This window comes from Lampetra fluviatilis, chromosome 2, assembly GCF_964198595.1.
Source record: "Lampetra fluviatilis chromosome 2, kcLamFluv1.1, whole genome shotgun sequence".
Lineage (NCBI taxonomy): Eukaryota > Metazoa > Chordata > Hyperoartia > Petromyzontiformes > Petromyzontidae > Lampetra > Lampetra fluviatilis.
The window spans coordinates 11,982,507-11,998,478 of NC_136276.1; the positions used below are offsets into that span (position 1 = coordinate 11,982,507).

The window sequence follows — 15,972 nt, forward strand, 5'->3', positions numbered from 1 at the left end:
TTATATATTTTTCAAGTTAACTTGGTTTGGTACGCAAGTGTTAACCATGTTACATGAAATCAATGAAAAAAGATAAACACTGTATTTACAAAAAGCACACAATTCGTTTTATAAACCCCATGAAGCTCTTTGCCAGAAATACTGTACAACGCACGCTCCCATTCTGTTTACCACATGGGAACTAAAGGCCAAACCTTGTTATATATGTCAACTATCATCATCATCAAACACCATGTGCCATCTTCTCATGGTTCTGCAAAGTAACAATCCGCTCAGTACTTGCACACGAGATGATTGTATTGCTCCATCTCCTCGGTGAACGTTCTGTCTAACAGCTCTCTCATTTAGCTGCCACCATCAAAGGTGACGATGATATTTCTTTTAGACAATCACATCTAATGTTACTCTGAATCACTTTGGCTTAAGCCGGTCTCCTTGTCCAATTCTCATTCTAAGAACGGAAAACGTAGAGGCCATACAACCACAGGAGCAAACTTTGTTCTATAGCATGTATCGACCACATATATACTTTCTGCCCTGACTCAATCAGATTCTGGAAAAAGATTATGAAAAAGCATTTAACTCAGTGCAAATTGATGTAGGTAATCATCCAAGCTCTGACAAACCACATTTGAATTAAAATATTGATTTTAAAAATACAAGGACGGAACAGCTACACACAAGAGACTACAAGAATGAACAAAAAATTATTTATTAGCATTTTAAATTCTTCTACGACAGTTTTTTCCCCCAGCATACTCTACTTATTGACATTTTATGTACTACTGATATACTATGAGAACTACAAGTAAAATTCACTATGAAAACACAGCAGAGTACAGAATAAGTAGGCCTATCACACAGTAGTTTCCCTTTTAAATCATGCATGTGACCATAAGAACATAAGTGGCCCATTGTGTGTGTGAACAGAGCTCCATTAAATCGTTACTTTCAAATATGTTTTATTTTACATTGCAGGACCATTGCAGGAAATTTCCAATTTCTTTTCAAGGCAACACAGATTACTGTCATTTGCAACTGATTCACAGTAAATAAATATTCACAACTAGTGTGTTATGCCATTTTTTTTTAATAAGCAAGATATATTCATGAAAATCAATGAATTAAAGCAGGCTTACTGCAAAGCTAGCCAAGCATGTCATTAAAATGTTATTAAAGGCTTTCGCTGAGAAACAGCTGGGCCATCATGACCTGAAAGAAAAATTACTTTTATAAAACTTAAAATAAAAAGATGCATCTAGTTACATGAAATATTTACGTGGATAACACAATCATACATTCCTAATTTGAAGCTCTAGATTTTAGTTTCAGAGGAAAACATTTTAACGGTGGACAAGATGACATTTCGAGTTCATAATAATGTGACCGCAGGTACTGTGTCTGGCTGCCCTTCTAATAAACACTCGCATCTTCTTTGACAATCCTTGTAACATCTGCAAAGTGTTCTATCTTCAGAGGCTCACGCATGTGCTGTTGACAATATTTAATCACTGTGCTTCAGGAATGGACTTCAATGTAATCAGGCGAGGAGGGTTCTGTATTATGAACTCGCTCTGCATCCAATAATTGTGCTCTGCCATCAGCGGCCGAGCATCGTGCCAAATAAAACTCAGCACGTTTGCCACTTAAAATCAATTCTCACTTCATCTGCAATCGTGCAACCAAAAGAGTTTTCACGTGGGTTATTTTGCCAACATAACGCTTAAATTACGCACGGACATGACACACGGCTCAATGAATACCAATATTGCACAGTAAATGGAACTACTGTACACTTACACAGACATATTGTAGGAACCGAAAGTAAATAAATAAAAGACAAAGGAGCACACTGTTTAGTGCAAAAACAGGCGCTTTTGGGGCCATTGTCCCAGCTAGCACAGGGGGAAACCAGGCTCTCCCTGAGAAAACAAGAGCATTTCTGAAAAAGCCATTTCATACCAAAGATCCCAGAAAGAGGGGGGGGGATCCTTGCGGACAGGTCTTATTCCAGCAGAGCTAATCAGTAATCAAGCGCAGTGTGGGAAAAGACCGCGCAGAAAAAATCTGTTCCTTCCGTCTTCATAGCCACGCTTATCCTCCACAGTGGAATTATTTCCCAAGGTTAATTGCATGTAAAAAAAGTGTTTCTGGTGCTGATGCAATATAGTGCCTGTAGTAAGCTTTAATAAGAGAGACTGCACGGCACGGCACCACACCTCCCCCCATTGCTATTTAAAGTACATGAAAACTAATCACAACATTTTAACAACAACACACAACAAGTCGATAGATGATCCACTGACATTTTTATAGGAATACTGAAAGTAATTTCCCACGTAAAAATTACGGTGCTCAGCACATTTCCATTCTGTACCCATCCCGGAAAAGAGACCCAATTGCACGTCTCTTGTGGAGGTCACGTTTGCAGGAAAATAAGAGCAGAAAAAATTGCACAGGGCAGCTGGCCAGACAGGAATTCCCATGAGTTGCAAGTGAGCCAACAGCATTTGTCTGCAGTTTCAGCTTTGGCCGGAAGTAACGGTTCCAGCTCAAACAAAAGGGCCACGAAATAAATGCCACAGATTCATAATTTAGGTACTTGACACAGAGGGCCTTATTATTATGCCCATGTTTAAATGCCAAAATACCTTAAACGATGATGACTTGTGAAATGCAATGGCCTAAGCATGAGATCAAAACTACCAGCCAGGGAACAATAAATATCCCTGGCAATGCGAAGAATTGTCGCAATTCAAGGTGAAACTCAATTCAGATATCAATTATTTTGTTGTTATTATTATTAGTTAGTGGTTTCAGTAATAACATAAACCTGTGACATATACAATACTGTATAAGAATCTCACACATGCAATTCTATGAGAATATCATGAGTTTAGGAATCGACATTTAACTATTAATCGACACATTTTTCTAATCCTACAAATTATGACACAACAAAGTATTGTACAGTATATCCAATTAGATTGCATGGAAAATGTGACCATTACCACGCGACTTCACACAGCCTTTATATCAACTTTGAAAAGATGCAACCTGTGTCCATATAATTTGGCATCACATACACAAATATAGACATTTTACGAAGTTTTCATAATGCAACCATTGTGGGTTTGTCATCCCAGTTATTATCAGCATGCTAGCTGCGGTGATATCTTCTGACAGAGGAGAAACACCTGTTGAAAGAATGTCAAGCCCAGGTGAAGATTGCAGACCAGATGCTGGCAATCAGAAAACAGAAGAATGTGTGAACTGGAGAAATGCAGAGAGCCCATAAACAAAATAGACATCAGGAGATAAAGTAGGTGTTGTATGTGATTTTATCACTTAAACCCTATTACCGTATTCAATTTGACCCTTCATTATCGATAACGCAACAAATTAGTTCAGGTACGCCAGTTACAGTTTTGTCATTCGTTTCCAATTAAGCTTGCTTCGCTATCCTTCCTCGTAGATTGCTTGTTGGCTATCGACTCAGGTACCTAATTTTCTGAAACCCTCAACATCATCTGGTGGGAAAGCATTCGAAATAACTCAAAACTAAGTTTGGGATATGGGCACATGTCAATAGCAATCCAGCCCATAGCCTGAGATAGGATCACAAAGCAACAAACGTACTGAAATAGAGTAGTTACAGTAGTTGTAATTACTGGCAAAACGTCGTACTCAGTTTGAAAATGTTGTGGCTTGGCTCTCCAACACACCGGTGTGCTGTACTAGTAACGATTAGCTAGTTCTCTTTATGTGAAAACCCTTACTAGTTGGCTATGTCGGGTGGTGGCGGGTTTTAACGACACATTTATATATTTACGCGATCTAACCCAAAAACCTCTATTATGTTATGAAATAGAGGAGCATATCTCTTGCTTTGGAATAGACTGGAAATTCTTAACAATTCAGCGTTAAACTAACGCAACATATCTCAACATGCATGATGTGCTGTAAACTGGGAAGTACACAATACAAAATTAAATGTTATAAACTACAATTAATAACGTTTTACGAGGTGAGAAACCTCTCAAAATGTAATTTATCTCAAGTGTTCTTTGAGAATATAATGCTGGCTGCTAGAGGACATGGCTTTCTTCCGTCATCATCTCTTTGAATGCCAAGTGGAGCATCAGTCTGTTTCGACACATCCTAGCGAAACAAGCAACGGATCACGTTTGATTTTCCTTCCAGCTGTTGACCCTGATCCAATGGCAAAATAGCCTAATTTTCCTGCCACATATCTGAGGTTACCAAATGATGTGACCCAAGGGCCATTTTGTCAATATTTGTATTACTTAAGTTTGACAAATATTGTTCAATGCATCACAATGTCTGTATCCCGAATGTTACATTCTACATAAGAAAATAATACTAATTTACAGTCAATTAACTGGATGAAAGCCTTTCAACACGACATGCGGTCATGGGGATTTTTTATTTACCTTAATTCACCACACTGGTTAGTACGGGTTGGTGAAGTTAGCAGCCAAGACCAGTTCAGATATCACGTTCCACTGATGTTAGCTGTGGCCAGGAATCAGATTTGGGTTGTCGGGTTCATAGTATCGAGCTGAACACTGCATCACCACTCCACCAATTCTGATATACTGCACCAGAAATAAAAAAAAATGTATGTACTTGCTGTAAAAATGTTTTTTTACTTTCATTAAAAAAATCCATATAATGGTTTACATGCCTGAAAATGGAAAACTAATTTTTATTACAGTTCTGTACTATATGTAATTTAATAACCGACTTAATACTCTTTGGTTCTTTCGGTAAAGTCACGTAGATAGAAGAAATAATAGATCACGACGTTTCGATCAGGCGGAGGGGGTGAAAAAAGATGACGATTGCTTTGCGTTGCGATCGAAACGTCGTGATCTATTCTTTTTTCTACCTAGGTGACTTTACTGAAAGAACCAAAGAGCATGGATTCCTGCAATCACGAAAGCTTCAAATCAACACCGACTTAGGTTTTAGCCGTCCATTGGTACGCATGTACGACATGTAACACAAACCGTTTGGTTCACTGGCACACTCTAGATAGCATGTCCAGCTGACAACATGACCTGATTTGTGAACTTAACACTTGTTAAACACGTTACAGTACTTTTTTTTCGCACACAGCATCGCTGCAAAGTTTCTCTGACATGTATTCGCAAATGTTCGTTAACCAGGAATAAATTATTATAATAAAAACGTTTGTACAGAACTTGATGAAGTGGCTGATCAACTGTTCATGAGCTACAGGAAAACCATTGTTTGGACCTAAAGTGGTTCAGACTTCACTTGTTCCCATACAGGTTTGAAATATCACACAATTTAGAAAGAAAATTTCACAGGACTGAGAGTTTTCTTGTGTTATAGGTATATTACAAATGCAAGTTGTTGTCCGTTGTTTTAATTAAAACAAAAGAAACCACACTGCTTATGAAGTAAAGTAAGAGTTGTCTACTCTTGAAGCGGCATTTAAAATAACCAGAATTAAGTTCAGGCTATAGTGTTCCATGGGGAGCTGTAGGATTCTCAGGAATGTGAGAGGTGCAGACTCAGAATGGCAGGCCAACCAACAGTTTCCCAGACACTGCGGTGAATGAACACATATTTATAGCCCTATGGGATCTCGGGAATGTTATGCTGCTAGCAAGCACTTATTTTTTTACCATCACACAAAGATGCAGAGTGGCTACAACTCTATAAGCATTTTCTCAGTTTTTGGCAAATGCAGTCAGTGTTCTTTGAATGAGGCTCTTGTTGAGTGCTGATATAAATGTTACTTGCAGTTGGATAGTATTAGACTCAGCCAAGATCATTATGAAGATGCTCTGGCCAAGAGGGTGCAAACAATTGGCTAGCTTGAAACTAAAAACGTCCATTGGAGCACCAAGCAAAATTAAGCTAATTTCAGACCAGTAGTTTTAATTAACAAAATTAAGAGGAGCACATTCCATGTTTCAATTACGCCTTTGTCAATAAAAGGCACAAACAATGGGAGCTCATAGGCTAACAGACACAAACGAACCCCTGGCATATTGAGCCTGAATCATAAAGCCTTACTGAATGTGATGACCACCAAGGACAGAGTTATGTTCAATGTACCATGCCTCAAGTGTCAGCTGGAACCAGTCAAACTTTAATTCCATATTGCAAAAAATGCGAGGACTCTTTCAGCAAGGTCATTTTCGAGTTACTGAAGATTACATGTCTTCTTCTTGGTTCTTTCGGTAAAGTCACGTAGAAGGGAAGTAATAAAATAATAATTCTCACGACGTTTCGGCCACAACGCAAGCAGCCGTCCTCAGGTGAAGACCAGGTCTGTCGGGGAGACACCGTTCTCAGACAGATCACTCTACATTCAGACACTGTCTCCCCGACAGACCTGGTCTTCACCTGAGGACGGCTGCTTGCGTTGTGGCCGAAACGTCGTGAGAATTATTTTATTATGTTTTATTTTTATTATTGTATTACTTCTCTTCTACGTGACTTTACCGAAAGAACCAAGAAGATGAATCCCTGCAGTCACGAAAGCTTTAAATCGAAAATTACATGTCTTATTTACACACAGAAAATGAACATGTACTGAAATAATTACATTCCCCATTTTAATGAAACTACATCCACGATGCAATACATACTGTGTGGAATATGTTGTATAAAAGAGCCTTTGATAAAATCACTCAATGCGCCCGATCTTGTCAGATTTCAGAAGACAATTATTGGATGGGTGACCACCATGTACAAACAGGTTGCTATAGGCTGTTGGGATACACGGTAGGCAGCAGAGGGCATTGGAAACAAGTCCAGTGTTGTACTGTACTTCTATGGTCGCACATCTATGCTCCCAGCTTTCATCAAGCTATACTGACCAGCATGGTAAAGTAGGTCAAATAGCCCCCACGACCTACATGGAGTGAGTTTGGCCATCATCCACCACTTGTTTAGTTAATAGTGTTATACATGTATAACATTACCATTGATGTGTGCTGCGATAAACGGTAAGCTTACTAACACACATTTGTACATATTCAGGATTGTATTTAAACAAAATAATTAAGGCTTTAAGGAGTACAGCTGTCTCTTGCTAAGAATAACGTGTATTTTCATATCTATCCCCTGTTCAAATCCAGGCTATGCCAACCTTCAGACCTCTCTGCTATTTACAACTGCGATGAGTGAGTGCTTATGCATAGCAAGTTGCCACCTCACCGCATTTAGGTCAGCCGAGGGAATTTCTGACACAATGACACTGTGCAGAGAAGGAAAACTGTACACGCCCTTCTCTTGTGGCAAAAAAAGAGCAAAAATCACAAAGGCACCCCCAAATTTAGACAACACTGCATGTCCGAGTAAAGCCTTTTTTTAATAACAAAGCAAGCGACAATCACCTGTCTGGCTGATATCTTCAAATTGTAAACGTTGGTATAAAGCGGTCTATATGAATGCTATTTGTTTGAAGGACTACAATATATACTGTATATACACGTGTGGTTACTGGCGATTGTGTCAGCACGTTGAAGCGTAAAGCCGAAAAGGGTGATATGCACCATGATGTGGTGATGGTGCATTGTGTATGTTCAAACACATTCCTGCGGAGGGAGCTGGTAGGAACGTTGGGTTGCTCGGTCAATGGCCAGGGTCAACGGCGGCGTGGTGTATTCCGCTAATATGCCCGACTGTGAGGGCGGGCACAAGCCGGCGTGAGTAGGTTAAACGTTGAGTTTTATAAGGGCACCACGGGGTGACCAGCACCTCCCCACCCAGCCCCACCCCTCCCACCCCCCACCCAGCCCCACCCTCCCCACCCAGCCCCACCCTCCCCACCCAGCCCCACCCTCCCCACCCTCCCCACCCAGCCCCACCCTCCCCACCCAGCCCCTCCCCACCCTCCCCTCTCAGCCCCACCCTCCAAACCCAGCCCCTCCCCACCCAACCCCTCCCTCCCCACCCACCCACCCCTCCCCACCCAACCCCTCCCTCCCCACCCAGCTCCTCCCTGCACGACGGACGGACACAATAATCCCCTGTGGGCTGGTGTAACCAGGAGGTTCCTACCAGTATAAACTTGCATGTATGTATGTTGTATGTTGAACTTCTTTCGCACCGTAAGTGGCCAACCGTGCTAATCGGAGGTGCAGGGGAAGGACAACAAACTAAGCACAAAAAGCACGTGCATATTGCCAGTATTAGCATATACTGTACATGTCTTTACATGTCCGAGTTGGCAAATATGACTTTTCACAATGTGTGAGCTTTGACATGTGCTTACTCCACCGTACCGTACATGTGTTGACGTGTGCATATATTTTGGTCTTATTTGCATTTTCTCACGATATGACAGCATGTTTGTGTATCATGTGTGTGCACAAGTACATGTGTACAAGAATCCACTCCCACCACTAAACCCACACCTACCACCGAACCCACAATCCACAACCAAACCCAAAAAACCACCACTGAACCCACGCCCACCACTGAACCCACCACTGAATCCACTCCCACCACTGAACCCACTCCCACCACTAAACCCACCATTGAACCCACACGCACCATTGAACCCACACCCACTAGGGAACCCGCACTCACCACTGAACCCACCACTGAATCCACTCCCACCACTGCACACACACCCACCCCTAAACCCACCACTGAACCCACCACTGAACCCACACCCACCACTGAACCCACCACTGAACCCACACCCACCACTGAACCCACCACTGAACCCACACCCACCACTGCACACACACCCACCTCTAAACCCACCACTGAACTCACACCCACCACTGAACCCACACCCACCACTGAACCCACCACTGAACCCACCCCCACCACTGAACCCACACCCACCACTGCACACACCACTGAACCCACACCCACCACTGCACACACCACTGAACCCACACCCACCACTGCACACACACCCACCACTGAACCCACCACTGAACCCACACCCACCACTGACAAAGCAGCTGAGCCCTTCATTGTTTTCCCTGTCACTCCCTTATCTCGTATGTGTTTGCACTTAATGCTTCAAGGCCCGGCGCTGTGAAGCCCCTCCGTATCTACCACCGTCGACACATTCAAGACGACGACACATCACAACAGCGTCCTCCATCGCGGACAGTCAGCCACACAACCGACAGCATAACAATAGAGCCGACAATGAAAACAATTGGGGTGGGAAAAAAGGGCCACCACGTGTGACAAGATGATTTGGTGATGCCGCTACAGTATCAAGCGCAACAAAAACCCAACGCATTGCCTTATAAGAAAAACAAATAGAAAATTGGTAGATTTTCGGGCAACGGCCCTCTTGCAGAGACACCCAAGAAAATTGGCACTGCGATATTATTTTGGCGCACTCAAGCACGCCCAAAGACACCACATTCAATGTTATACAACGCTACAGTAGCAAACACTGGAGGTTGTTTCACCGCTGAACATCCAAGAGAGCGATGCTGCTCGGCCATGCGTTGACGCACCGATTCATTCATTCATCATCATCAGACGCAATCGAGTCTTTTTTAAATGTTGCAAAATCTCAGCACGCAAGGCTTGACGGTCTGGCCGAAATAAAACTGCAACAAATGTCCACAACGACTTCAACAACAACACCACCACCAACACCACCACCAACAACACCATCAACAATCGCGGACACAAATCATTGGTAGCAAAACGCAGCAGCGAGCAATCAACACCAGAGGCCATCCCCGGCACCACCGATTTAATCACGGTCGGCAACGTACGGTGCGAAAGAAGATCAACACACACACACAGACCAAGGGTGGCACAGTCGGGTTTTTTTACAATCGGGGTTAATTGTCTTTTTATATTAAACCCGATCATCTGAGATTGTGAGAAATCCGGTTTAATTGGTTCTAATTGCAGAACCGCACTTCTCAACGATGGGCTTCATCCATTCCAAGCGAAGGAACTCACTGGCGCCCACGATTGTGGAGAAGAAGCTCGTGTTCATCAAGACCAACCTGATCACCCACCCACCGCATTCTACGATAGCAGCACCGACGAAGAAGCAGCCTAAGCCTTGGATCAGAGTTTCGTATTCATTAAACCAGGTTTTAATTCCCACGAAATCGGGTTTAATTGTATTAAAGAAAAACCCGATGACTGCCGCTGGAAACATCGGTTTTTTTCCACCCATGTCACAGACACAGAGACACAGACCCACGACACAGACACACGACACACAGAGACAGACAGACGACACACACACAGACACACACAGACACACACAGAGACACGGCACACAGAGACACACACAGACAGACACACGACACACAGACCCATGACACAGATACACAGACACATGACACAGAGACACACACACACAGACAGACACACACACACAGAGACACGGCACACAGAGACACACACAGACACACGACACACAGACCCATGACACAGACACACAGACCCATGACACAGACACACAGAGACACGACACAAGAGACACACATACCCATGACACAGACACACAGACACAGACCCATGACACAGACACACAGACAGACAGACACACGACAGAGACACACAGAGACACACACAGACACACGACACACAGACCCATGACACAGACACACAGACACAGACCCATGACACACAGACCCATGACACAGACACACAGAGACACAGACATACAGACACACGCCACAGAGACACAAACCCATGACACAGACACACACACACCCACGACACACAGACACACACAACACAGACCCACACACACAGAGAGACAAAGGCATCATCATCATCAGACGCCGTCTCACCAGCACGACGGTGAACCTCTCCTCGAGCTCCCCGGGGTCCGGCATGGGCAGCTTGAGCGGCATCCCGTGCGCCCGAGACTCGGCGGCCGCGGCGGCCGCCGGCGGCTCAGGCTCCATGCTGCCCGCGTTTCCCATCTTGGCCGAGCTTTTGCTTTTCCCCGATTTTCTCATAGATGCATGCGAAAGTTGGTGGTGTTGGTGGTGGTGTTTGTTGTTGTTGTTGCTGTAACTTCGCGTGTCCCGTGGCTGCCGCTTTGCGTGATTTGTGGAGTCGCACGCCGCTGACAAGTCTTTCGCTCCAAGAAAGGTTCTTCTTCGTTCGTTTATCTTTGTCCGCCTGGGTTGTTGTTGTTGTTGTTGATGCTGTTGCCGCCTGTGTGTGTGTTTGTGCTATTCCTGTTGTGATTTAAGAAACGGAACGACGCGTCCGCCCGCCCACGGATGAGCGCGGCTTATTCTGTGCGCTTGACGCACCCGGGAATGAAGATCTCTCACGAACTACCCGAGGATCGAGAGCGGGATTTTGTTGTTGTTAAAACGTCATTTTGTTGTTGTTGTTGTTGCTAAGGACGTCATTTTGTTGTTGTAAATCCCGTTACAACCTCGCCAACGCGAGCTTGGCCCGTCCGCCGCCTTTGTTCCCCTGTCGCGTTTCCTCCTCCACAGCGGCGTAACGGGGACCCGCGGAGAGGCGGCGGGGGTGGGGGGGAGTGGTGGGGGGAGGGGGGGGTGGGGAGTTGTGGGGGGGGAGGGTGGGGAGTGGGTGGTGGGGGGTGGTGGTGGTGGGGGAGAGGGTGGGGAGTGGTGGGGGGGTGGGGGTGTTGGTGGTGGGGGGGGGAGTGGTGGAGGGGAGGGTGGGGAGTGGTGGGGGGTGGGGAGTGGTGAGGGGGTGGGGGTGGTGGGGGGGGGGGTGGTGGGAGTGGTGGGGGGTGTTGGTGGTGGTGGTGGGGGGGGAGTGGTTGGGGGTGGGGGAGTGGTGGGGGGGTGGGGGTGGTGGTGGGGGGGGAGTGGTGGGTGGGGGGGGGGGTATGGTGGGGGGTGGTGGGGGGGAGGGTGGGGAGTGGTGGGGGGTGGGGGTGTTGGTGGTGGGGGGGTGGTGGGGGTGGTTGGTGGTGTGGGGGGGGGTTTGGTGGGGGTGGTTGGTGGTGGGGGGGGTGGTTGGTGGTGGGGGGGGTTGGTGGGGTGGTGGGGGTTGGTGGTGGGGGGTGGTGGTGGGGGGGTGGGGGTTGGTGGTGGTGGTGTGGTGGGGGTTGGTGGTGGTGGGGGGGTGGTGGTGAGTGGGAGGGGTGGTAGGTGGGGGGTGGTGGTGGGGGGTGGTGGTGGGGGGTGGTTGTGGTGGGGGGGGTTGTGGTAGGGTGGTGGGGGGGTTGTGGTAGGGTGGTGGTGGGGGTGTTGGTGATGGGGGTGGTGGTAGTGGGGGGTGTTGGTGGTAGTTAGTGGGGGGTGTTGGTGGTGGGGGGTGGGGTTGGTGGTGGGGGGGTTTATTCCGCTCCAGGGTCCATCCGGGCTGAGTACGGACGTAGGAACGGACGCGGGTGGCTGCCGCCTCTCTCCCTCCCCTGCACCCCCCCTCCTCCTCCACCACCACCCCCCCTCCTCCACCACCACCACCCTCTCACCTCCACCACCCCCCCTCCTCCTCCACCACCATCCCCCTCCTCCCACCACCACCACACCCCCCCTCCTGCTCCTCCTCCACCACCACCACCCCCATCCTCCACCACCACCACCCTCCACCACCACCACCGTCGCCTCCCCCTTCGCCGGCTTCCTCGGCGGATGCGGACGGGACGTGGCTACTGGGAGACTGAAATCCGTGTGACGTCACCCCCCCCTTCTACCCCCCCGTTTCAATGACTCTTGAATTTTCGCGTCTCTTCATTGTCTGCAGGCTTATGTGGGGGCTTGTGAAGAAGGGGCCCTTGCCCGAAACGTCGCCGATGATATAGGGGTTTTTTTTACAAACATGTAAGGCGGCGTTAGGATTTGCACGAGAGAATATCGTCACCGGTGTTCATGCCCGACGGCTTGATGATCGTAATGAAACGTGTAACGTCGATGTGTCATCTTCAAAAGCCTTTTCGTCATCACCTTCGTGAAAAAAAATGCGTTCTCGATGTTATCTACAAAATAAATCGAAACGTTCATCAGAAATCAGCTAGTGGGTTAGAAAATTGCAATCGGTGACCAATGAATTGATAAATCATTAAACAATATATATTGCATGATCATCAAGACTTATTTAAAATTATAAAATCTAAATTGGCACTATAACTGTTAGTATCAATTACTGGAATCGTTATCAAAGCAACGCAATCATAATTGTCAATATCAATCCTCAATGATCTACGGTATTAACAATATCATTTAAAACATCAAACTCACCGTCTCTAAAATGGTAACAATGAAAAATTTACTGTATACATATTTTCCAATTTAAAAACGATTAATAACAAAACATATCCCAAAATCAACATAAAATACTGCATCAATGCAATTATGTCATGAACCAATTACTAAAACTGCAACATCACAGTCATCTCCCTAAAATGTAACAATCAAAAAATACATCTCCATACCCCAACAAAAATTAAAAACCGAATTACCATTACAATGACCACTATCATATCTAAATGCGTTGCATGGTTTTTTGAAAATCCAAAAAGGTCTGGGAATTGTACAGTACAGTGTTTGAATACGGCGTATGTAACATTGGTTAGATGTCAATTTTGTTTTTCATAACGTTGGAAGATTGCTCTGTCATTCATCAGCATTGACTGTGAAACGGATCACTTGCTCACTCATTTTGCAATGCCAATTAACTGACATGTTTGAAGAAATCCATCTCAGGGTGTGTTTAGAAATCGACAATGCTTAACATAAAAAATACACACTTTTGTCTGGTGACAGAGGAGACTAAGGACCCAAGGAATATACGGGTACAGTACATCTGCTTTCACATAAATTGGCTTGATACTCCCTTTAACAGCTTGGTGTCTTCTGCCTGTCACAATGCAGTGGGGGTCGCTGCACTCACCAATCAAGAGGCGTGAATGCCTGCTGCTCGTGCTGCTGAGGTGTGCCATTGTCTGGCCTTGTGTCTGGAAATATTAATATGCAAGATGAAAGAGGGTAATTATTGTGGATCTCTACCAATGGTTTACATGCCAATATGAATGCAGCGATTAGTATCATGTATAACGTGGACAACATTCATTTTTGTTAAGCCACTGGTGGATGAGGGCCTTCCCATATCGTGCAGGCATACTTCACCACACTGGTCAGGGGATTTAGTTGCGCTGCCCTCTGCTGCCCACAGCACCTATTGCATCTGTCTTTTGCACAGTGCAAACCACAGTTTAGTTTAACCGCACGGGTGATCTGGGATTTTAGTCTGCCAGTAGGGGGCGATGATTGCTTTGTGTAATCCCAATTGAGTAAGTTGCGGGCAATGTTCTCATTTAGCAAAATTCGGACAACACAACGGTCTACTTCTGCTGAGTGATGTAAGGGGATATTTAACGTCCACTGTAAAGCAGACGGTGCGTATTATTGTGGTTCCTACAATCGCAGTAATAATCGTGGTGGCTGCTGGATTCGAACCATGAACCTCAGCAGCAAGCGACGAATGCACTACAGTATCTAATATATCCATTGAAAATGAAGTCACAAATAACACGAGTTTTTTTTTTATAACTAAGATACATATTCCTATCAGACATTTGCATACACCAGAAACCTCTTACGCAAATGTATAGAATAAATGTATGGCCAATTACAGCTTCACACTTTTCAGAAGGATGATGATGGTTGCAGAACTTTCAGTGTTATCCCCTCCTATTTTGTGAAATTTATCTTGGTATTTCAATTCCTCCCACACAACGACATCCTTCACAGATGGAATCAGATCACGGATTTTATGCACTGTACTGAATCGGACTTGGATCTTATGTTTGTTTAGAATTTTGGAGATCTTTTTGGTCACGCCTGCTATGTATGGTAACGTGATGGTTTTGGTCGGAGTTTCAAGTGGCTGTTTCTGTGTGGTGGGAGAGACAGCTTGGCGGATAGTACGGTCAGAGTATCCGTTCATCCTGAGGGCCCGATGTACATGTCTTAATTCACCGGTCAGGTGGTGTTTGTCAGAAATGCCATGGGCTCTGTGGTATAGCGTTTTGATGAGAGAATTCTTTTGAGATGGGTGGTGGTGGGAATCCGGTTTCAAGTAGGAATCTGTGTGGGTGGCTTTCCTGTAGACAGAATGTCCCAAGGATCCGTCAGGCCTCCTCTCAAACAGAATGTTTTACCTACGTGACTTTACCGAAAAAACCTAAGAATATGATTTCTTGCAGTCACGAAAGCTTCAAATCTAGAATGCATTGAATATAACAAAAAAATCGAACATGTATAATTTGCAAATTTATCACACTTTCGATTGTGAAAATTTGAGATTATAAACCATTTTGCTGGTGAAGAAACGTAACGTTTTAAGGAACGTAAGAGATATAGAGTTAACTTTTTATAGCCCAAAAATGCTATCTCTCTGCCACAAATCATGTGTTCTTAGCTGTCCATTCGCACAGAAGGGCACTTTGTTGCGGTGCCATTGTCTGATTTTTATTAAGCAGTGGGCTATGGGCTCTTGAAAGAGTGCCACTGTGATAAAAAAAACAAAAGTGGACCATTTCCCTTTGAACAACTGCGCAACTGGAGCGCCAGGCAGGCCCCCTTGCCTCGATCTCCTCCAGCGATTCTTGTGGATGCCTGCTGCACACATCGTTCACCACTTCCTCCTTTCCAGGCCAACGAGAAGAACAATGGCCTCATTTGGATGCTTTGTTGCAACTGGGGGCTTGTGTGGAAGATGGGGGTGGGAGTGTGAGGGATGGGGGGTTGGGAGCCCATCTCAAGAGGCTGCTGTCTGTGCCATAAGGCAGCCACTCACTCGGTAGCATGTAATGTGAGGCGATGGCTGGGACTGTATATGTCTGGAAGATCTTCACATTTTAAATTACCTTGATGTGTGGTGATTTTTTTTAGAAATGGTATGCATGATGTAATTAATTCGCAACGAGACAGACTGAACGAATGTGGTTTTGCCGTTTGGAACGTGGTGTAGGCAACAGTGTTGTCCAACGAATTATTTTCTGTGGAAGAATCATTTCAT

The 15,972-nt window shown here is 45.2% G+C and overlaps 1 protein-coding gene across 7 annotated transcripts in view; it reads right to left on the bottom strand.

Annotated features, from left to right (window-relative positions):
• The window catches only part of FMNL2 (formin like 2), an 87,624-nt gene extending 76,139 nt beyond the window's left edge, over positions 1 to 11,485 (bottom strand). For all 7 annotated transcript variants that reach the window (XM_078869434.1, XM_078869430.1, XM_078869425.1 and 4 more), the window contains exon 1: positions 10,806 to 11,485. In XM_078869434.1, coding sequence (XP_078725560.1) covers positions 10,806 to 10,976 — 171 coding nt within the window. In that variant the 5' untranslated portion in view covers positions 10,977 to 11,485. The remainder of the gene's footprint in view (positions 1 to 10,805) is intronic.
• Positions 11,486 to 15,972: the final 4,487 nt, after the last annotated feature.